General features: G+C 37.2%; 5 protein-coding genes across 8 annotated transcripts; 2 read left to right on the forward strand and 3 right to left on the reverse strand.

The window, feature by feature from the left end:
* Nucleotides 1–16: 16 nt before the first annotated feature.
* Nucleotides 17–3,042, reverse strand: LOC132199333 (peroxisomal biogenesis factor 19). Its single transcript, XM_059623971.1, has 7 exons — nucleotides 2,837–3,042; nucleotides 2,644–2,742; nucleotides 2,312–2,455; nucleotides 2,077–2,258; nucleotides 1,858–2,019; nucleotides 1,614–1,790; nucleotides 17–1,557 (listed from the first exon to the last, which is right to left on the reverse strand). Exons 2-7 carry the CDS (start codon nucleotides 2,714–2,716, stop codon nucleotides 1,453–1,455), a joined length of 843 nt encoding a protein of 280 aa, XP_059479954.1. The 5' UTR covers nucleotides 2,717–2,742; nucleotides 2,837–3,042; the 3' UTR covers nucleotides 17–1,452.
* Nucleotides 3,043–3,073: 31 nt separating this feature from the next.
* Nucleotides 3,074–7,391, forward strand: LOC132199331 (protein bric-a-brac 1-like). Of its 4 annotated transcripts, XM_059623966.1 has the most exons (8): nucleotides 3,074–3,235; nucleotides 3,353–3,688; nucleotides 3,862–4,038; nucleotides 4,092–4,187; nucleotides 4,286–4,412; nucleotides 4,630–4,725; nucleotides 6,084–6,270; nucleotides 6,339–7,391. In XM_059623966.1, the coding sequence occupies exons 2-8, from the start codon at nucleotides 3,353–3,355 to the stop codon at nucleotides 6,481–6,483; spliced, it is 1,164 nt and encodes a 387-aa protein (XP_059479949.1). In that variant the 5' UTR covers nucleotides 3,074–3,235; the 3' UTR covers nucleotides 6,484–7,391. The 4 variants fall into 4 exon arrangements, with proteins under 4 accessions (XP_059479949.1, XP_059479952.1, XP_059479948.1 ...); XM_059623969.1 differs by lacking the exon at nucleotides 4,630–4,725; XM_059623965.1 differs by lacking the exons at nucleotides 6,084–6,270; nucleotides 6,339–7,391 and adding an exon at nucleotides 5,105–5,710.
* Nucleotides 7,392–7,426: 35 nt separating this feature from the next.
* Nucleotides 7,427–8,346, reverse strand: LOC132199335 (small ribosomal subunit protein bS6m). The gene is made up of 3 exons (XM_059623973.1): nucleotides 8,085–8,346; nucleotides 7,824–7,966; nucleotides 7,427–7,759 (listed from the first exon to the last, which is right to left on the reverse strand). Exons 1-3 carry the CDS (start codon nucleotides 8,127–8,129, stop codon nucleotides 7,501–7,503), a joined length of 447 nt encoding a protein of 148 aa, XP_059479956.1. The 5' UTR covers nucleotides 8,130–8,346; the 3' UTR covers nucleotides 7,427–7,500.
* Nucleotides 8,347–8,372: 26 nt separating this feature from the next.
* On the forward strand, nucleotides 8,373–11,174 carry LOC132199332 (uncharacterized protein C1orf198 homolog). Its single transcript, XM_059623970.1, has 6 exons — nucleotides 8,373–8,486; nucleotides 8,546–8,840; nucleotides 9,458–9,774; nucleotides 9,838–10,018; nucleotides 10,078–10,218; nucleotides 10,279–11,174. Exons 2-6 carry the CDS (start codon nucleotides 8,547–8,549, stop codon nucleotides 10,318–10,320), a joined length of 975 nt encoding a protein of 324 aa, XP_059479953.1. The 5' UTR covers nucleotides 8,373–8,486; nucleotide 8,546; the 3' UTR covers nucleotides 10,321–11,174.
* Nucleotides 11,175–11,395: 221 nt separating this feature from the next.
* LOC132199330 (uncharacterized) lies at nucleotides 11,396–17,971 on the reverse strand. Its single transcript, XM_059623964.1, has 6 exons — nucleotides 17,459–17,971; nucleotides 14,993–15,449; nucleotides 14,711–14,923; nucleotides 14,455–14,589; nucleotides 12,815–12,928; nucleotides 11,396–12,038 (listed from the first exon to the last, which is right to left on the reverse strand). Exons 1-6 carry the CDS (start codon nucleotides 17,635–17,637, stop codon nucleotides 11,742–11,744), a joined length of 1,395 nt encoding a protein of 464 aa, XP_059479947.1. The 5' UTR covers nucleotides 17,638–17,971; the 3' UTR covers nucleotides 11,396–11,741.
* Nucleotides 17,972–20,852: the final 2,881 nt, after the last annotated feature.

Raw genomic sequence — 20,852 nt, forward strand, 5'->3', positions numbered from 1 at the left:
ACAAAAAAAAAAAACATTTTTTAGCTTTTCGTCAACATTTTTTATTCATCCAAATAAGTAATTTACTGCAATAATCTTAATTGAGAGCCCAACAGTACCTCGTAGAGAATTTTGGAGCAGATATAATTTTTGGTAAATTTACACTCATACACAACTATTTTGACAGATTTTGAAAAGGATACAATTGAACGGAAATTATTAACTTTTTTTAGGCCATACTGAATTTTTAATTGAGCATAGATAGAATTATGCAGTATTAACAAAATTTGAAATATTTCACAAATTTATTATTTGTGCTCTTCAATGCAACGCGCAACACAATAAAAAAGCTTTTGGTTCAGCAAGGTCGAATATGATCGAATGGAATTTTTAGAAATTTGAAAGAAAAAAAAGGAATGCGCTTAGTGAAGTTTTGGTATATATAGCTTGACACCACAAAAATGATGAAAGGAGAGTGGTATTTTTGTTCTTGGCTCAAACGGACACACTGGGCAGGGATTAATTTGCATAATAATTCCAACTTGTAAATATTTTTTTATCACATTTCAATTAGTTGCATCTTCCAATTTGGTATGACAATGTATCACTATCAGGTGATCACATAATTTTGCTTTTGTTCTCGCCACAACAGGCCTGCACGCGAAAGAAGTCGAGCGTGGCCCCATATCCTTATGCCGTTTTTATTTGTCGAGTTCTGTTTGTGATTGATTCACAAAATGCCAAACTTGATTGTGCAAAAATATTCCGCCGTAGTGGTCTTTTAGAGTGATGCGCTCAACCTTACGTTACATTATAACAGTCTCCGTGTTACTTTTAGTAGTTACGTCTTGCGTAGAATCATTTTCATATTTATATTGCTCTTCAAGAATGGTTAATAAGAGACGTTCGCCCATATATTCAATTTTGCAATGAAAAAAAGCCAGAACGTTAAAATTCCAACAGCAAGTATAGTAAAATCTGACACCTGAACAAGAAAATACAACATCTATGTTACAAAATTATTCTAAAGTGGAATAAGTAGTGCAAGAAATTTGAACTGGTATTCAATGATCCACATATCAATTTAGTTTTAATTTTTTACCTTTGGCTATGAAATTATTAATACCAAGCTATAAATAATATAACGAGAAGAGCATAGCCACAAAATTAAGATGTCTTCATACCTGCACAATGCGAGTTGGTCCAAGCCAGTGCACATCGATCAGTGGTATACACATTTAGATTCTGTGCCTACTCATCATTGACTTTCGACTCCTAGGAAATATTTGGCACTTCCAGGGTCATGATGATTTAGTCTTAATTTGACTTTCTCTTTATGAATGAATACAATTGAGTTTAAAGATTAACAACTGACTACTCAAAACTGGGAGAATCAGAACCATCCTAAAAAACCTGATCTAAAAGTAACAGTTGCTAGCTTCGACTCCAAATCTCTATAAATTTTTTTAGAATTTACATTATGGAGCATTGGGGCTGATCAGGGTTGCTCATTGTAGCGCCTAGGTCTCCAGGAAGTTCACCAGTCAGCTCTGCAGGGGGCAGACCACACTCTTGCATCTAAAATTGTGATCATATTATTCGACTTTTAACAGATAGTTTAATAATTAAATTACTTGCTGCATGAGATCAAGAACTTTGTCAAATCTTTTTGACTTTACATCGTCTGTGTCTGACGCAGACTCCTTCTCCAATTCTTCACAGACTTTCTTCATCAGTTCCTGTTGCCTAACAATATTAGCAATTTTTTCTTCAGGAAGAGTTGCTCTGTTCTCATCAAGCCATCCAGGGTACTACAAATTTTAATATTCAAGGTAAAAACAATAGTTTACTCATAAAAAAAAAAAATAAAATAAATACTTTTTCTAAGATTCCCTGCAGCGCTGGGAGCAATACATCTTTAGAGAGCAATGACTGCATCATATTTTGCATGAAAGGGAATATGTCCGAGTCGCCATTAGGTCCGTCCGAAAGACCAAAGCTTCCAAACATGTTCATGATTTCATTTTCGGTCAAAGGACTCTAAAAATAATTTAAAATTATTTAAATTGTGTTTCGAAAAAATAGTAAAAAATTTGCCTGTAATGAATTTGCATTATCTGCAAGATTTTTCAACGTTTGTGCTATAGCTGCAGAAACAGGATCTTCTGAAGAAGGGGTCATTGGAGTGTCTGCTCCAGTGTGACGAAGGGCATTTGCAGCAGCCTCTGTCATTTCCTGTAGACTCGCAGCAACTGCCTCTGCATTTTCACCTCCCTCGCCTAAAATTAAATTTCAATCATCAGTTTCCTCGAGTTTAAGCTTTTTGTCTTACATTGGAGGTATTTCTGGAACTGAGCTGCAAACTCTTCATTCCAAGCATGTTCAAGTTCAGACGGCAATCCCGTGGGTGCTTTAATTTTTTCTTTTTTTGCCGGGGCTTGCTCTTCAGCTGGCTTTTTCAGGTCATCTAGAGCATCTGTGCAAAACAGGGATCAATAAAAGCATTTTATTTATGTATTACGTTATTATACTTAAAAATGAAGCTTCTTATATATTTACATACTAAGTAAGAAGAAAAAGAGAATTTATTTAACTAACTTATTTTCAATGAATTAAATAATAAAGTATTAATTCTATATCATTTTTTTAATAAAAAAATCTTACCGCATAGTAACTCGTCAAGGTCTTCTTCACACTCTTCGGGAGGAACAACAGCACCTTTACCACCACTAGCCATTTCTGTGACTTGTGTTTTCTTCTGACCTGCAATAAGTAAAACAACATAATAAATAAATTGCATTTCTCAATAACCAATAGTGGAACTTTTGGCACGTGATTTTGTGTTTGAGCTACTTACGCTGCTTGTAAACGCGAATTTGTTTCAACACCTTTGATTCAGAAGAGCGAACGAAGTGTCAAATTATGCTGCGTAACGCTCAGGTGGCTCCAAACCTCGTTTTGCAAAAAAATGCCCAGTGCTCCAGCAGCTCCAGCTGATGAAAGCTCCAAGGCTCCTTTTTCGCAAAATTTCGCCTTGGCCGATCGATAAACACGGGCCCGCGGAGATAGCCGAAGTGACGAGCAGGCGTGCGCTCGGGTGTCTCCGGCTCAGCGTCGTTCGTCACGGCGGCCATATTGATACTTGCTGGTGGCCAAACATCTTCCCTCCGGATGGTTGTTTTCTGCAAATTCGCATTGCTTTGAGACCGCTGGTGCATATTTAAAACTGAATTAGTGTGAAAGACCCCAAGTCAAGGTAAGAAGAGATAAATTTCACCTTCGGACACCTGAATTCGGACAGTTTCGTCCGATTTCCCGGACGTGCCCGCCCGGATCGGACACTGGCGTTTATTCATTGGCGTGTACTTTTTAGATGGGATCCTCGTCCCAGCAGTTTTGCGTGCGCTGGAACAGCTACCAGTCTAACTTGCAGAACGCATTTCCAAAGTTGTTGGCCAACGAGAACTTTGTGGACGTTACGATTGCGTGTGAAGGACAGATGGTCAAGTGCCACAAGGTGGTGTTGTCCGCATGCAGCACATACTTTGAGACGTTGCTCAGCGATAACCCTTGTCAGCACCCGATAATTTTCATGAAGGACATGCGTTTCTGGGAGGTGCGCGCCCTGGTGGACTTCATGTACCGTGGAGAGGTCAATGTGACCCAGGAGGAGCTCAACAGCCTGCTCAGGGCTGCGGAGTCGCTGCAGGTAAAATACCAACTGCTGACATGGCAGATCATGGAATTTTTAAGTTAAAATTGAACACCATTAAAAATTTAGCAGGATGTTGCGGTTAAGATTATAGCCCTTCACAGACCCACTTCCAATTAAAAAAGTTGTAAATTGTTTAATTGTATTATAAAATGATATTTATTTTGCAGATAAGAGGTCTTTACGGAAATGAACAGCAGAAGGTTGCTGCTGCTGTAACAAAGGCTACGGAGCTGAGCAAAAAGGATGATGACAGTAACCTTGACACTATACCTATTGTCTCAGTCAACATGACCACAGAGGAGAAATCTAGTCCCAATGCATCCCAACCAGATGCATGTCACGAAGTAATTTAAATAATTCGGAAAAAATTAGCAAATATTAATTTATTTTTGTTCAGCAAATGGTCAAGTTGGAGGAGGATATCTCATTAATGGAAGAGCAATCTGTATCTGATCTGGATGACGGTAGCCACGATGACTATGCTACATCTCAGGTACTTAAATTAATTAATTTAACATTACATTCAACATAATTCTTATCTATGCTCTATCGATTGAGTGGAATAATCTTTATTTTATTCTTTGATTCCAGGATTTTGAGAGTTTTGTGGGAGACCAGCATTATCCTCCACCTAGAGGCACACCCCAAGCTGGCCCATCTGGAATGACCATGACTCCGACCACGATGACCCCCTGCATGAACACAAACACAATGGATGGTGAGTTGGCCCTTGTGTGTTTTTGCTGCTTCCTTGAGTGTGTCTCTAACACAAAAAACAAGCCTTGACCGTAGTTTTATCACTTGAAAGTTTATAACTACTAACATGGCAGAGTGGGGAATTTTCAAATGAGAGACAAAATGCACAAATGGGCAATCGGTATATTAAAAATCGGGGAGTGGTATGAAGACTGAAATTCGGATGATGGTGTCCCCAGATGGGGCTGAGCTCCTGGAGTCTACCTGGGAGGAGGATGCAGACGCCTGCGAAATAAAATTTAGCCGGTCTGTAGCGTGGAGCGAGGACAACAAAGGTTAGTTATTCTTTCGGAGGGGGAGGTGCTGGTCAACATGTCTCTGGGTCTGAAATGGGCGTTTTGTTGAAATTATGTCCCAATACATTTTCTGATCAAATAAAACAAAAATGGGTTGAGTTACAGTTAATTTTAGTTGCAGTATTAGCATGTGTGTTTTTATGTTGTTTTCTGTTACTTAATAACCCTGAAAGCTAAACTGGAATGTTTTTACTTTTATTTGTCAGAATTACAAAATCCTCATATTTATTATCACTTTTGGCTCCCAAGTAATGATAACGAAACAGCCAATTTCAAACTCAAAAGGGCAATTTTTGACCAGCATTTCTTGAGTCGCACACTCGACCGAGCGGCTAAAGCAAAGTTCACTTTTATGCAGAACTGCAACTGGAGCAGAAGAAACTGGCAATGGACCTGGTAGAGAAGGGCATCTCATACCGACGGGTTGCCAGCCTAACAAACATTCCCAAAAGTACAATATACTCTTATGTGATGCGCAAGCGAGAGGCCAGCGGCAAAGCACCGATCACTGCTGGGCCAGGTGGGCCTGCTCCGCGCAACCCGGACAAGGTGGTGAGCAACATCAAAAAACCGAACGCACCCAAGCTGAAGAAGCGACCGCTGCAGCCCATTCGACCGGCTGTGTATCAGGACAACATCGTGTATGCGCAGGACAACATCGTCTACCAAGACAACATTGTGTACGCCAACACGGAGCCCGAGATGCCAGAACTGACGCCAAACGACTCGGACCTATAGCCGGCGCGCGCCACTTGAGCCAATGCACAAAGTGATACTTACTGCATGCCGCCTAGCTGTAATGATCTCTCTCTTCTTTCTGTCTTTGTGACTCGATGGAGGTGACACTCGAAAAGGACGAACGACAATTTGACATGGAATTGTGCTGGTGTTGTTCCGCGAGGACGAAATGTGCGCCAAAATTCAGACGCCCATCATTCAATAAAGTTAAATTTTAAATAACACCAGATGTTTCAATTAAAACTGAAACCTTTGATTTCAAGTAGTCTGGGTTGTGGCGCATGTATGCATGTTTTGTGTTTTACTTTTGTTTGTTGTGTTCCATCCTACTCAAATGCAATTCTGGTTTCAAGAAACCAATTACTGATTGAATTACTGAATGCTATTCCCAGTACTTCAATTTTAAATTATATGATATCATATCTTTGACAAGCATTTTAAAATTATTTTCAATTAATTGATGTTGAGCATTTGACTCTTAAAAAATTATTCCTTTGCTATCATGAAGTAAATTAAATTCACAGTAAAGATTAAAATGCACAAGAATAAAATTTTTTTGTAAACCAATATTGTTTGAGCACCACCTAATGTTGTTACAGGCAACCGACTCGCAATTTATCCTCACCACCAGCTGCAGGTGCAGCACAGCATGGCTGGCCCCATGGCCCAAAGTGAAGAGGACTTGACCAATAGCCCCAACAAGCGGATCAGGCGGTCCGAGGAGGAGCTCAGCGAAGCAGCTAATTTGATCAGCCGTGGCCTAACCTTCCAAGCAGTTTCAGATAAGTAAGACCATTCACTTAGGAGTTATCAAGAATCAAGATGTTTGATTTTTCAAATATAATAATTTCCAGATACAACATCCCTATCTCCACAATTAGATTCTACATGGCGCGCAAAGGAATTCTGCCGAGAAGAAAGAGAGGTCGAGTCAACAGATACGATGAGATCCTCAGGTCACAGAATTTCCAGCAAAATGGGCCACCAGCCATCCAGTAGTCCGCTCGAGAAAATTTTCACAGCTTTTACCGCACAGCATTTTGGAGGTAGCATTTTTTTTTAATGTGAAAACTTTTTTTAAAATTTAAAGAAAGTGTGACAACTACTGAATTAATTTTCGAGCGCAGTCTAAATGAAATTCCGCCAGGACGAAAGTGTTAAGAGGAATAAATAGGTTGAAAATGTACAGGGGTTGAGAACCTCAAATATCAATATTGATGCTTGTGGAAGGCCAAGTATTTAAGATAATAACTATTGTTTTACGTGCCATAAAAAGTATTATGCCTAGAGAGATCTGATTCAATAATATGCTGCTTTTGTATCAAGAATTAACGAGAATACCATTGAAATAATTTTAATTATTTTCTCATCACATTTAAATTAAACTTTGATGTATGTATTTAACATGACACATATTGATTAAGTGTAGCTGGCAAGATGCAATAATTTGTGTGCCCCATCATTATTATGTTCGAAGAAATTGTCACTCGAGGAAATGATCATGGAAGTGAAGAACTGTCAAGTTTTTCACTTCCCCCATTTCTTTGTATTTTTTCGATTACAGATTTGTGTTGATTGGTAATGAGGTTGATAAAGAGGAGAGAAATATTTTTTTGAAGAATCAGAACAAAAGACTGGGAAAAGTATTATGAGAAATTCGGAAATTTCTGATTGTGAATAAAAAGAATGCTTGGTTGATTTGCTTGCAGCAAATATACATATTACTTATTAAGAAGCGCATCAAGAATCGATTGTAGCGTCGAGATTTTTTATTTGATACCAAAAATTCTGGTTCCTTTAATGTGCTTAGAAATCAGATTGAAAATCTGTTTTTTGAAACCATTTATTCTCATTTTGTTTGTGCATTTTGACTTTTTTCCAATAAATTTGGTAAACTGCAAAAATGACGTGTAGGTTTATGATTTTTATTTTTACATTGAAATTTTATTACCGAAATTTCTAATTTTTTATTTGTTTTTACTAATAAAATTATACCACGGAGTAATTAATGAACGCCTATCTTTGGAACGGATAGTAGTCAAGGCCTGACTTTGCATCCCACTGTTTTGGTTTATTCTTCTCGCTCTCTGCTATTAATTGCTGCACATCCTTTCTGTAGGCTGGTGGTAAGTTTTCTTCGTGCAGAGTGCATTCGAATTTAGGTGGTTCCTCAACTTTATAGATTCTGTACCTGACAATGTCCACATCTCTTTGGTAAGAATCTTTCAAATCGTCCAAAGTAGATGGTGGTATGTCAAATTTTACAGCAAAGTAACTGGAAAAGGAGCATTTTATAAAGACCCTCCTGAATATTCCTTGAGCAGCTCAAAATTTAGTACCTTGCTGTCCGATGCACTTGCCCATGGGACGAAATTTTATAAGGAGTTTCTTTGCTAATTCCAAGGTTTTCCATTTTTCTGATGAAACCACCACGGTTGAAAATCTCCTGGGCTGCCCTTTTCATAGACACGGCTAGTTCAGGCTGCAAATAACGCAAAATTTTAATTTTTTTATAAAAAAACTAACTTGATTTAACTATGTTTATCTCCACCGACACCGGCTTAATTGTGATCTGTGGATTTCCCAAATACAATACAAACCTTGGTCATGTTTTTCAACAAAAACGCTAGCTCATAAGTGGGCATTTTTTTCTTGTTAAGTAATCAAAACCTAGTTTCAATTTGAAGATACCAAAGATGCAGGATCACCTAGCAAAACCTTCAAAAACCAATTAAAACGAAGTAAATAGTTATAATAGTTCGATCTTATCAAATCAGCTGTGTATATTTTTCGTATTTTTCATAACAAAAGGTTTTAGGCGATTCGAGTGCGTGCGAATCCGCATGCTTGTCCGCATGCTCGATTGAAGAATGCGCATGCGCTTTAGGTGCAGCCAACCTTTTGCACGTCGCTGTCCCTGCCGCTGGGCGTGTCCCGATTTCTTTTTTATTTACATTCATCTCGTTTCTCATCAACAAAAGCGAGGAAGGGCCATCACGAAAGTGAGTTAATTTGCCGAAAATCTGGAACAACGGCTCATTCAGCGATCGGGTGTTTTCAGGATGAGTCCGACCATTATAAACTACGCCGAGGAATATTTCCACACACTTAGTCCGCTGGCCAAAAGGATCGTCGAGGAAATTTGCCACACCAGAGAGGCCTACGAAGCCCTGTGGGACGGCCTCAGCGTCCCCGAACAGCGGCAGATCCTTGACGAGGCCATCATTAAGCCGGAGGCCATCCTTAAGTACAGCAGATCGGCGGCCAACAAAGTGACCGAAGTTGAAGTCTACCCGTGTATCAGGATCCAGACCGGCACTAAATACGTCCATTACGATGACGGGACAAATAGCAAAGTAAAATTTTAAATATTATTTACATATGTGTTCTAACTTCTTGTTCTAACTTGTAATATCTAAATTTGGTTATTGATACTTCATTTGAACTCAAATTTCCATCTTCAAGAGGGATAGAAAATTAATTTATGTGTTGATGTATGTAACATACATAAATTTCTAAACTTTTTGTCATCCCTTCTATTCCAACATTTTGTTATTCATTTATTCATATAAACTTGTTTTGTAAAAAAAATTGTAATTATGCATTTGAATCTTTTATTTTTAATTCCAAATTTGGCTTTCAAAATTCAAATTAATTAATATTCAGTAATTAATTGCTGATTATAGGTCAGTAACTCAGTAACAATCATAACAATGGGATATTAAAGCCTGACCTTGAGAGATTTTTCAATTAAATTCTCTCATGATGAGATTCTCTTAATGGAGGACTATTAGTATTACTTCATATAAGTATCAAATTCCCTTCTCTATAAGTTAATTAGAATGTAGATTTCAACAGCTTCTTTTACGTCATCACAATTTTACAAGATTTATTGCCTTTTTTGTACAATCCTTTTCTTTTATCGACTTTATAAAATTTAAATTATCCGCAAATTTATTTCCATTTTTTACAGGTTGTTAAGTGGCGCGACGAACACTCTGCACCCTTTTCCTGGATGACCAGGAGCCAGCAGGATCTGCGTATTTTTGGCACAGATGATCCTCAACCTACACCCACACACAAAAAATCCAAGAGTGCCACTCCAGTAAGAAAGGCCAAAGCGCCACAGCCACCAGTCAGCAATGAGAATCACATGGACCCCCCAAGTCTGGTGCTTGGTGGATCCAGCGCTCAGCTCATCGAGGAGGACGAGAATCTCAGCCCGTCCAAGAAAACCATCCTGAACAGACTCATCAGCAAGACTGGGGTCTTCAAACTACCTTTCCCAGGGTGAGATGATTTATTATACATTGAAAGTGATCATTATTTATTTATTTAATTTTTTTTTTTTAGGAAAATCAATGCAAATAATAACGGCCAAGAGGTTGAAAGTGAAAATTTGCTCACTCCTAGACAAGTGAATGCCAAAATTGTGAAGCCTTCGGTTCTTAAACCTAAGCTGCCTCCTCCACCACCACCCTCTATCAAGAAAGTAATGCCAGAATTGGACGAAGGGCAAACAACTCCAGTAGAGGTAGATTTTTAATCTGCTAAAGGTGTTGTAAATAGTTATTGATATTGAAATTATTTTAGACAATTTCAACGGAACCAACGACCGAAGATGAATTTTCAGACGCTCGAAGTGAATGGAGGGATGAAACAGATGGGGACACTACTCTACTTACACCAGGCAGTCCAACTCTTGGCGATTTTGAAAATGCCAATTCAATTGATGTATGCAATTTTTTTATAATAAGTATACTCACAATAATAATGTCTATAATTGGATTCCAGGGTATTCCTAAAACTGGGCTTGACTTCTTAGACAACTGGTAAACCAAAGTAAGAGTTCTCACAAGGATAATTTTTCCCAGAAATCTGCATTTTTGTCTATTTATTTGATTTATCCATAATAATTTAAATTAAATTTTTTATAAATTACTCCTCTTTTAGTGCTCATTTAGCAGCTCTATATTTTGCTCTCTGTTGATTGCATTTACCTACTTTTTTTGCCTACTTCATATTTGAAAAATTTATTTTTGTTTCAAACCTTTAAAAAATACTACTGTTAATGTGTGCATATCTATGTATAGATGTATTGTAAATGCAAGAATTGTCTCTCAGGACCAAAACTGTTCACGGAATTAGCACTAAAATATTGGTCAGATCATACGTAACAATATTTTAACGAAAGTCAATTTTAGAGATATGGTTGTCCAATAATGAGCTTGATAAATAATTCTGAAGTAACTAGCTGCTCAATTGGTATCTCTTTATCATTCAAAGGTGTATGCATTATGAAAAATCATAAATCAAGTAAAAATAATTTTTTAAAATAAGCCTAAATTACATACACTTATTGCATATCTAATACTGGATCAGTGCAGCTCATTTTTTTAATCGTGACAAATTCTGTGCCTTTTTCGTGTCAAGTAACATGCCTTAATTTATTAGACTGAATCATTTCTTGCTATTTCTCAACTTGCTACTATTGTCAGTCTGCTAGCTATCCAATCAGTCTCTGTTCATTTTGTACTTTTACTAAAAAAAATTGTAAACCAAGATAATATCAACAAACAACAATAAACAATCAGTGTTCAAAATAATGAAGATATTCATTTAAACTTTTACTCTCTTGTCTTAAGAAAATAAAATACAGTTGTGTGGGTAATTGTACAGTAAAAATGCATCTTGAATGCTTCTAAAAATTCATATAAAAAATCAATTGTATCCAAAACAACTTCAAAATTAAAAATAATTAACAAACTAAGATTAAATCAACTTATTTATACCAAAATAATTAATTAAATAGAGTTATCTAACCCATATTAACTTAAATAATTAATTATATAGTCCAATAAGGTTGTTAACCTTACAAAACATTTGGGTCAATGAGTTGATAAACAAAACTCTTTTGTTTAATTATTAAAATATAATTTTATTCATAACTACCATTCATCATATCATGTGGGTCAAGAACAATCTGAAGGAACAAATTGTATTCAGAGCTTAACAAATAAAATAATCAATGGCAAGTTAATATATTTCTTAGGGCAGCACAAAAATTAAGCATTGTGTGCAGAAATTAGCTCAGACCGTAATTGAAACAATGCCCACACATTAAATTAAAGCATATAAATGATTAGGTATTTTGAGATGATAAAAAATAAAGCCGTTTTTACCTCAAGCATTATTGTAGATAAGGTTTGATAAACTCATTACTTGTCACCGTGCATTAACATTATTTATATTAAAAACTAGTGGACCAGGACCGATCTTCTCCGGTCAACGCCACTGGTTGGAACTTTCTCAGCAGCTTTTTTGTTCACATGAGAGTCTCTGCTTTGATTTTCCTCTAGCCTCTTTAACTTTTCTTGAATCTTCACACGGTGTTCAGGAGTAAGGATGGGCGATATTATTGTGGCGCAGTTTGCTATCCTGGCCCGGAACCGACTGCTGTCGCGCGCTCGCTCTTCCCATTCACCAACCCGCGCCTTTCTGCAGTCGTCGTCATCATAAAGAGGGCAGATTTCATCATTGTCAGCAAATCGAACCTGAAATTAAAATACGTATTAATTATAATTTTAAATTCATAGTAAGGTTTTAAAATAATTGCAAAAAAGAAGAAAAAAAAAACAGACCATTCCTCAATTCAAATGAAAGTGACGCATTAATTCAAATAAATTAAGAAGTTGAATCAATGGCTTCATTAGACGTGTCCATCAAGCTGAATGTTTACATCAGAAATAAAACAAAAGCGACAAAAGCCATGCGCAAAGTTACAAAATGCAGTGGCAAAAAGAAATTTCCCCATGCTGGAAACATTCAGTAATCAAGATGCCTCTGTTATCTCTTGGGCCAATAGAGTTCAATTGCAAGCACTGAATATTTACATTTTTAATTCTTTTTTTTTAATAAATTCTTTTACTTATTAATAATTTTTTCCCCTATTTTAAGACAATTTATTTGCTAATTACAGAACAAACGTTTGCTTTTTCAAATAATAATTAAATAAATTTGAAATAACATTTTATTCAGCCTCATGGATTCATTTGGCAAATAATTAAACCAGAAGAGACAAAAAGAAACTAAGTGAAGAATGCTGTCTATACATATGAAAGAAAGATGGACACCACTAATGTCTTTCTCATTTCGTTCCATTTAACCCGAACGATTGTTCGACCAAGACCAACTCATTGTCACCTAACACAACTGGCCGACCTCCAATCAAAACAAATAAAAACTTTTTTATCCCCCTGCAGTGAATTTGGCAAAGTTCAAGCGCCCCTTCTTTTGAATTGTAGCTCGTGATTTGGCAAAAACGACTCACCTTCAGCTCTGCCGGTTTGACTCTCTCGGGGTGTCTTCTGCGATGAGGAACAGGTGTGACCTGGACGTTGTCGGCCTCATCCTCGCTCTCTTCCTCTTCCTCCTCTTCGGAATCCTGCACATCAGAAGGCGGCTTAATTTTCAATCACAACGGGAATTTTAGTCAAGAGATCGCGGGTATCGATGGCGATCGGAAAAAGCTGTCGGTGTGTCTGTGCATCAGATGGCAAGCGGCAGCTCGCGGGCTAAATTTAGCATTAGTCACCTTGGGGTGTCTAATTGATTGGGACACGGCCGTATCGTCGTTAAGTCGCCGCTTGGTCAGTTCGGCAAACGACTTCATCTGACGCTGTCGCGCGACACCCGGCGCGCTTTTATACACAAAAGCAAACTGCAACGAATTCGAAAAGCTAATGCATCTGCGGAATTGCTCAAGAGTACATAAGTACGTACTTTGCGCATTTGCCAGACAGTTTGTCGAGGGCGGCCGTGTAATTTTGATTTATGCGAATCGGATATATCACCGTGTTAACGCAGGCTCTTTAATTTATTACAAGAGAGGGAAAACGATTTATAGTTCTTCAATTTAAATTAAAGAATCCATTAATGAGGTTTGATTTAGATTTGTTCCCAAGGAAATGAAAAGAAAATGCCCCATTTTGAAGTGCTTTGAATAGATTTTTAATTGCTGTTAGTTAAGTAATTACCGTAATTACAATAAAAACGGTGAGTTGGTCAACATTAATTTACTTGCCCATTAAACGTCTGAACTAACTTCAAGTCTGAAGGGGAACCTCACTTGAAACTTGTTAATTCAATTACGACACATAAAATCAACAACTTTGTAGTGTACATAAACAAGATAGCAAAGCTCTTTAATAAAAATGCAAATTTTCTAATCTACTAATCCCAAAAAGACGCGAGTTTTCAGTTTATTTGGGCGTTTCCAATTTCCCTGGGATGCCACAAATCTAAACCAACCTTATGAGAGGATCCGCGTATGCTTCTCCTTTGCTGAACCCAAGTGTCCTTCCATTTCGCGCAACGAGCATAGAATGCACCGAACAATTTGGACATCGGTCCTCGCGACGGAGCGCTGCATTATTCGGCTGTTGTAATAAACAACTGGCAAACAGCCTTCGGACGGACAGTAGCGCAATTCGCGCGGAAATTAATAACCCCTTCACGTCACACTCTCGCTTTTTACTCATGACTGCGAAAAAATAACCAACTCTCAGCAGAGAATTTCCCTCTTCTTGTGAGACTTAAAAATAGCAGCAAGCACCCCTTACATTGTTTGAATCATTTTCAAGGAAAAGTGGATGAAAATCGTTTCAGTTCCACCGCGGATTTGAATGGAGTGCAAATATAATTTGATCTGATACGTTTCGGCTGAGCGGTCAAAAGCATAATTTTACTTGAGTGCTACTTAGAGGTTGAGCCAATTCAATTAATCCGCCCGTGATTTCTGGTTTTGTCACCGCTGGACCAGTGCCAGACCCGCGAGTACTGTAAATGCCACCGACGAACCAGTTCAAAATTGTAAATTCATCAGACAACACCCTTGAGCGCGCGCGCTCGTTTCAAGATCAAGAAGCATTAACGTGTAAAGTAAAGGGACGTTGAAATTAAAATATTTACCTGTGCAAACACTATGAAGTCGTCGTCACTTTCATCATAGTCTGAGGTGAGCGATGACTGAGATTGGCTACGCAGTCTTGGTGGCGGAGGAACTTCAATTTCCAGTGGCAAGTGAACTTTATCGCATTTTCCGACCTAAAAATACAAGATTTTTCTTTTTACTTAAGGAGAAAAAATTATATTGGCGTGGCAAATGTCAATAAAAAATTTTAAGGTTTGTATCAGATTTACTATTGATATTTATAATTTTTTGTACCTGTAAAACTGGCCCATCATCCATGTCTTCGTCACTATCACTGTCCTCAGTTTCAGATTCAGACCCGCTTGAGTTTTCTGGTGTTGTGCAGTCTTCTACGCCTTCGCTCAGAGTGGTTTCTTCGTCTTCGCTCGCTTCATATTCATCAGAAGAAATTTCCGACTCGTACGAGCCGGAGCATCTGTCAAATGTGACTATGCTGTCTTCACTAGCCTGTTGGTGCAAATAAGAAAATAACCATTAGAAATGCAAATCAATAAGACTTTCCACTGACGTCATTACCTGGGAGGATTCCGACAGACATCTAATCCTAAAAGTTTTGGTGCTCTCACGGAGAGCAGTTTTTTCAGTCTTATGCTCAGGTGACTCCTGGGGCTTAGGCAACTTAGTTTCCAAGACCTGGGAGACGACGACTTGCAGGGCGCAAATTCCTGCCGGCGTTTCCATCACTGGTGACGGCGTTCTCCAGTTGTAGTTAGCGATCGGCAGAACTTTGCTCTTGTTTTTGTTGTTTTTCCAGTGGTTGTTCTGCTCCTGACGAAAAAGCTTTGACCGCCAAAGATTCGCCCTCGGGGGCTGCAACCGCACCTTGTTGTTGGTGAAAGAAAAGTTGCAGAATTTGAAGTTGGGTGTGATCGGAGGCTTGCACGGAGGCTTTTTGTCTGTTGAAGTGGCAAAAGGCATTGTTGACGCCGGGGCTGTTGGCGTTTTGGCCGGCACACTCGACAAACCAGATATTCTGAAATTTAAAATAAAAAAAGCTCAAATTAATTTTAAAAAAAGAATACATGTTTCTTAAGCTACTTTTTGATGAAAATTAAAATATAGTATTTTAATTATTAAAACCTTCAAAAACTTTTTAACTTTCACTTATATGTACCAGCTATTTAAAGAATAGCCATTTTGAGAGTTAAAATCCAGAGGTAATAATCACTAAGAAGTAAATGCAATCCTACAATTACAGTTCTTCCATTGCTTTTGGAAATATGAACGCCCGATAAAAGATATTTTCATAATATAGTTTGAAGCTACCAGTGCCAATTTATGCATCTTTTTGTCTTTCAACTAGTACTGCACAACTTCACAAAATGCTATGCAAATGCACAGATGATTGAGCAACGTTGTTATGAAAGTCACCGAAATTAAACATATTATCCGGAACCCGTCAGCCGGAACAACCTTTGGAGGCCGAATATTAGCCCGGTCAGCAAGCCATCATAAACGTTTCAAACACATCACTTGTTTATTAAATTAATAATTATTTAATTATCAAGATAGTTATTAGTGTGATGAGCCATTGGGCGAAATCGCAATCCAGGCCAGTTATGTTGCTCTGTTTACGCTAATTTTCCGGGTTTTTTGTGACTCAAAAATATTAATTTTGGAGCAATTAAAATTAATTCTCAATTAAAAATTTTGGTTTGTATTCCAATCTTCAAAGCCCAGTTTTTCTTGCAGTGTCAGTAAAACCACGTAAAATCCTCTTAAAAAAATCATGATTAATTATTTATTTATCTTAATTAATCTATGTCCAGTAAAAATTCTCCTTGCACCGCACAAAGCGGCCAGTTGTTTTCCACTCGTTGTCATATTGCATTTCATATATTGCATTTTCACTAAAGAACTAATATGCCAGCTCAATTCATAAAACCGCTGCCCTATATGGGTTGCATACAAGAAGTATAATTCTTGGTTGCATTCTATGACACAAGAGGAGCAGGAACGCTGGGTGGTGACATGAACGGCTGCATCGTAATATGAATAATGTAGAATCATTTTGCATAATATTTTCCTTATGTTGTGAAGAAATACAAGAACCAAATATCAAATTGATTTAAGTTTATGTGAAATATTAATCACATATTTTGTTGCGTTTCAGTAGAAATTCAGGATGATGAAAATTTATGACTAACCCAGTAAGTTGATGTGGGTGGGGGTTGCAACATGCAATTTTTATTTCTACGGAGGCTATAATAGGTTCTTTGCTTTTTTTAGAATGAAGTAAAATTATTGTTTGTCAAGGTTTGAAATAAAAATATAAAGACAAAGACGCTAAAAATTATTTTTTGCTGATTTATCGGAAGAAAAATCGCTGAGTTGTGCGAGTTGACAATGGGGAAACCTGCCCTGTTTAACAGCGGCAAGTCGATAAGATAAATCCTCAAGCAAAAATGATATCGGGTAAAAAAAAATGCTTAGCTGGCACCTTGTGAAGGACAGAAAAACTTCTAGCAAAAATAAAAATTAAAAAAGTATACAATAACAAGTTTCCAATACTATTATTTAAATTGATGAGACAAAGTTTAATAAGTTCAGGGTCGCTCCAATAATGAATTTTTTTTTGTAAACATTAATTTCTAATTAAATAGAACTGAATTTAATAATCACTGGAAGCCAATCAATTCTTAGTCCACTAGTTTAAAACAGTGAAAGTGAATTTTTCAACCTTGGACCCTGGATGCAGACTTTCACTATTATGCTCATGCTTCTCATTGTGCACAATAAAAGCGCGCCAACTTTGTAAAAAGGTGCAATTTTTTGTACGGAAAATCTGGCAAAAACTATTCTCGCGAATTAAAATTATTACTAAAATACGGATAAATATGCACCTACATAAAATATTATAATCTTTATTGCCTCTTTTTTATCAATTATGTAATATGCATGAAAATTTTCTATTAAAAAAAAAATATATTCTGAAATTTACAAACATATGTATTATTATTTTTTTAAATTTTAATTTCTCACCTAGGTATGAGTTTGACGACCTCGGCGTATGTTCTACCCAACGGACAGGTACAGAGGGAGCTGTTCGACTGCACGATGGTGATCGAAGCACCACTGACCCTAGGCAAGGCTGCGAATTCCTTGGGTGCCATTGCGAACTGCGGCACAAAATGTGTGTTCAAAGTGTCCGTGAACTTCATTTTTGGCACCAAAAGCACACTTCAGCAATCGGCGGTTCTTCTAGTGTCCGACAAATCCGGCGAACAGTAAAAATGCGGCGCGTTTTGCTTCCCGAAAGGGTACTTCGTTAGGTACTTCTGCATCATCCTTGGAGACAGATGCTGCCAGTTTTCACTCATCTCGGCACTCGATTCGGCTTGCACGATGAAAATTTCGACGCAAAACATCTTCGACAAACGCACTTGATACTTCAGACAGGAAAATCGTGGTCAATCAGGCTGCTTTCATCACTTTTCAGGGCTTTCTGAGACTTTGCTGTGTGATTCATGCCAATGTTTTGAGGAAAAGTAAACATGGCCGTGCTGCTGCCAACGTGACCGAGCTATTGACGCAATCACTTAATTGGATTTCAATTAATTTATGCATTGATATTGCAAAAACATCAAATTTCTCGTTAATTTTTAGACTAAATCTGACAATACATATCTTTTTTCGCCCATTTTTCATAGTTTTAATGCTTGCATTGTAAAAATTCAATATAGGTGAATTTAATTGATTTACTGCTTAGGTTGGTAGTTTCATTTCAAGCTGGTGGAATGTTCTTGCATCAGCCAGAAAATGCTAGCAGTTGTCCCTAAAGCCGAGAGAGTGCGATGTGTCACGTAAGCACGCTATGCGCCGTCCTTCGATTTGCCCGTGCGCCAGGTCTCCGCGCCCCTGCAGATTTCGATAGGTAGGCAATTCGCAGTGCACCGCTCATTTACAGGTTGCATTCCCCATCGGCCAGGAGTTAAAAAGGAAAAGCACACCGTTTGATTTTTAATATTTTTAGAATTATTTTTTATATGAGAATAATTTTTAGCTGTTACTGACGTGAGAGTGAGTTAATTTTATAAAATAGTAGATAATTAAAAAAATTATCTCGCAGCTCTTACTTTTCAATACTATGTGAATTACTAAGATAAAAATATCGGCCTATCTCACTTCTCACGGTATGCTTTTGAATATTAAAAAAAAATTGTTATTTGATTTATATTACAAAAGCACGTTATAAAAGAAAAAACAATTTATATGTTTTTATTTGAATAAATTGATATTAAAAAACGTTTTTTCTCATTTAAATCTTTCTATAGTAATGAAAAGTCTAATGACCCAAATCTGGGTCAAATCTTTATTCCTTCCCTTTTTCTTTTGTTAGTAAAAAAGTAACGCTGGGCATATGCTTATTTAATTTCATATTATAATAATATATTTTATGTCAGTGCAATACAACTCTGAATTTGATTTTAGAACATAAAAGAAATTCTATTTATAAATTTTTAAGAAACCAGAGCAAATTAGGTAAAATTTAAATGGAGTTGCGAATAAGATTTGGCAACAGGAAAAGGAGCACACACATTTGTGCAATCCATCTTCATTAAATAATTCGTATCCGCCGACGTTTTCCTGCTGTGAGAGCGAATAGCATTTTTCAGATTAAAGAGCTGCACGAGTACGTGCTATTGAACTTTCACTGCTATGAACCCATACAAGAAGCACGCCCTGGCACCGCATGCACACTACACACGTGAGGTTATAATTTTAGAATAAAGTGTCAGCGCCTTATTCTAGTGTTTCTTCCAATTTATAAGTATATAAGCTGCACAGAAATAACCCGCAAAAAGACTAATGGAGTTAGACTCATGATGCTATTTCAGTCTTGTGATTCAAAAAGAAGTTCAAGAACTTTATTTATATCATTTCGCCTTATTTACAGAATTTAATTAATCGCCCTTATTTTTAGGACAATTTTATTAACGTTTTGAAAACAATTTATTAATTAAATTATTTTTAGTCATCAATCATATTTTCTAAATTTAATATGCCTTTTGTCACATAAGATTCTGGGGTATGGTGAACAATCACCTGGAAACTAAACACCACCATATGAAAACTCCTCTATGTACCAAAGCAATTTCCCTCAGAATCGCATTACGGAGGTGTGCTCATGAATTACAAAACCAACCTACAGCTATTTCATCAAATAAGCATACTCTCCTATAGAATGGATTTGTTTCGTGAGAAAAGTGAGAACAACTGACGCAAGTATGTATATGAGATATAGCCATTAAAATATCCATAAACCTGCGAAAATTCATTCATTTGATGTGAAAAGTCGACTTTTAAATTTTGGAAAGTGCATAAAAAAGTTTAGGAAGAAGAAGAACCTTTTGGACAGGAGCAATTATTTTTCGCCACTCTTAAAGAAGCCATTACCAACCAATTTATGGCATAATTTACGGAGCGGTATAGGAAAGTATTAATCCAACTCACACGGTAAAAAATATTCAAATAAGCCTGTGGACCTTTCTCTGTGTGCTGTCGGAGAAGAAAGACACTCGCGGTGACGCAACGGGTGGGTTTAACCTTTGATCTCGCGCAGTCAGTTGGACTGGTTCTCTTGAAAACCTCAAAAGGCGCGCCATCACTTTCTCTGAATGGTAATAAAACTGTTGGGATTAAAAAGAAGCAGCAGCCAGGAAACGAAGTTCGGCCCCTAAAAAGTACTCAGCGCGCGAGAGAGGACCATCTTTCTTCCTCTTTTCTTGGACAAATATATAAATTTACATATCTCGCCGATTGGCAAACTATAAGTGCTCTCGGCGCATTTTCTCGCGTACGGCATTTTAATGCCTCTCATTAAAGTTCGCGCACCTTGTCTTGTGTGTGTAATTCTGTGTTTTTATGCACGGAACGCCAAAGTACTTACAAATATAAGCTCAGTAGCTGCTGGGTATGTGCCGCGCGCGGCACTTTCTCCGTCCGCGCGCACACACGACTCCAGCATGCAGCCTCCTTTTGAAACTTAATTAATTACTCAAGCAGCGTAATCACACCCGTTTGGTTCAAGAGGTTTTCACAGAGTTCTTCTGTAATCAATGCATCGTGCCCTTTTTAGTTCTTCCGTCCATCTAACAGCCACGCGTTGATTATATTATATGGCTTCAATAAAAACTTTTATAGCGCAAATAACAGCTACACATTCAAATAATATGTTACTTCTGAAAATAATGATGTGCTTAATTGTAAAATAAAGTGGTGTCATAAAAAAAAGAAATGAATTCCTCTACACAGAATTCTAAATTATATTTCATCTTTTCACATGCTATATAAGAATCGTGTTATTAATTTATGAAAATTAAATTAAAAATTTATAGTTGTACTGAGTTCTTCAAAAAGATGATTTTAATATTTT

The sequence above is a fragment of the Neocloeon triangulifer genome, unplaced genomic scaffold (assembly GCF_031216515.1).
Source record: "Neocloeon triangulifer isolate White Clay Creek 2 clone unplaced genomic scaffold, ASM3121651v1 ptg000014l, whole genome shotgun sequence".
Classification (NCBI taxonomy): Eukaryota; Metazoa; Arthropoda; class Insecta; order Ephemeroptera; family Baetidae; genus Neocloeon; species Neocloeon triangulifer.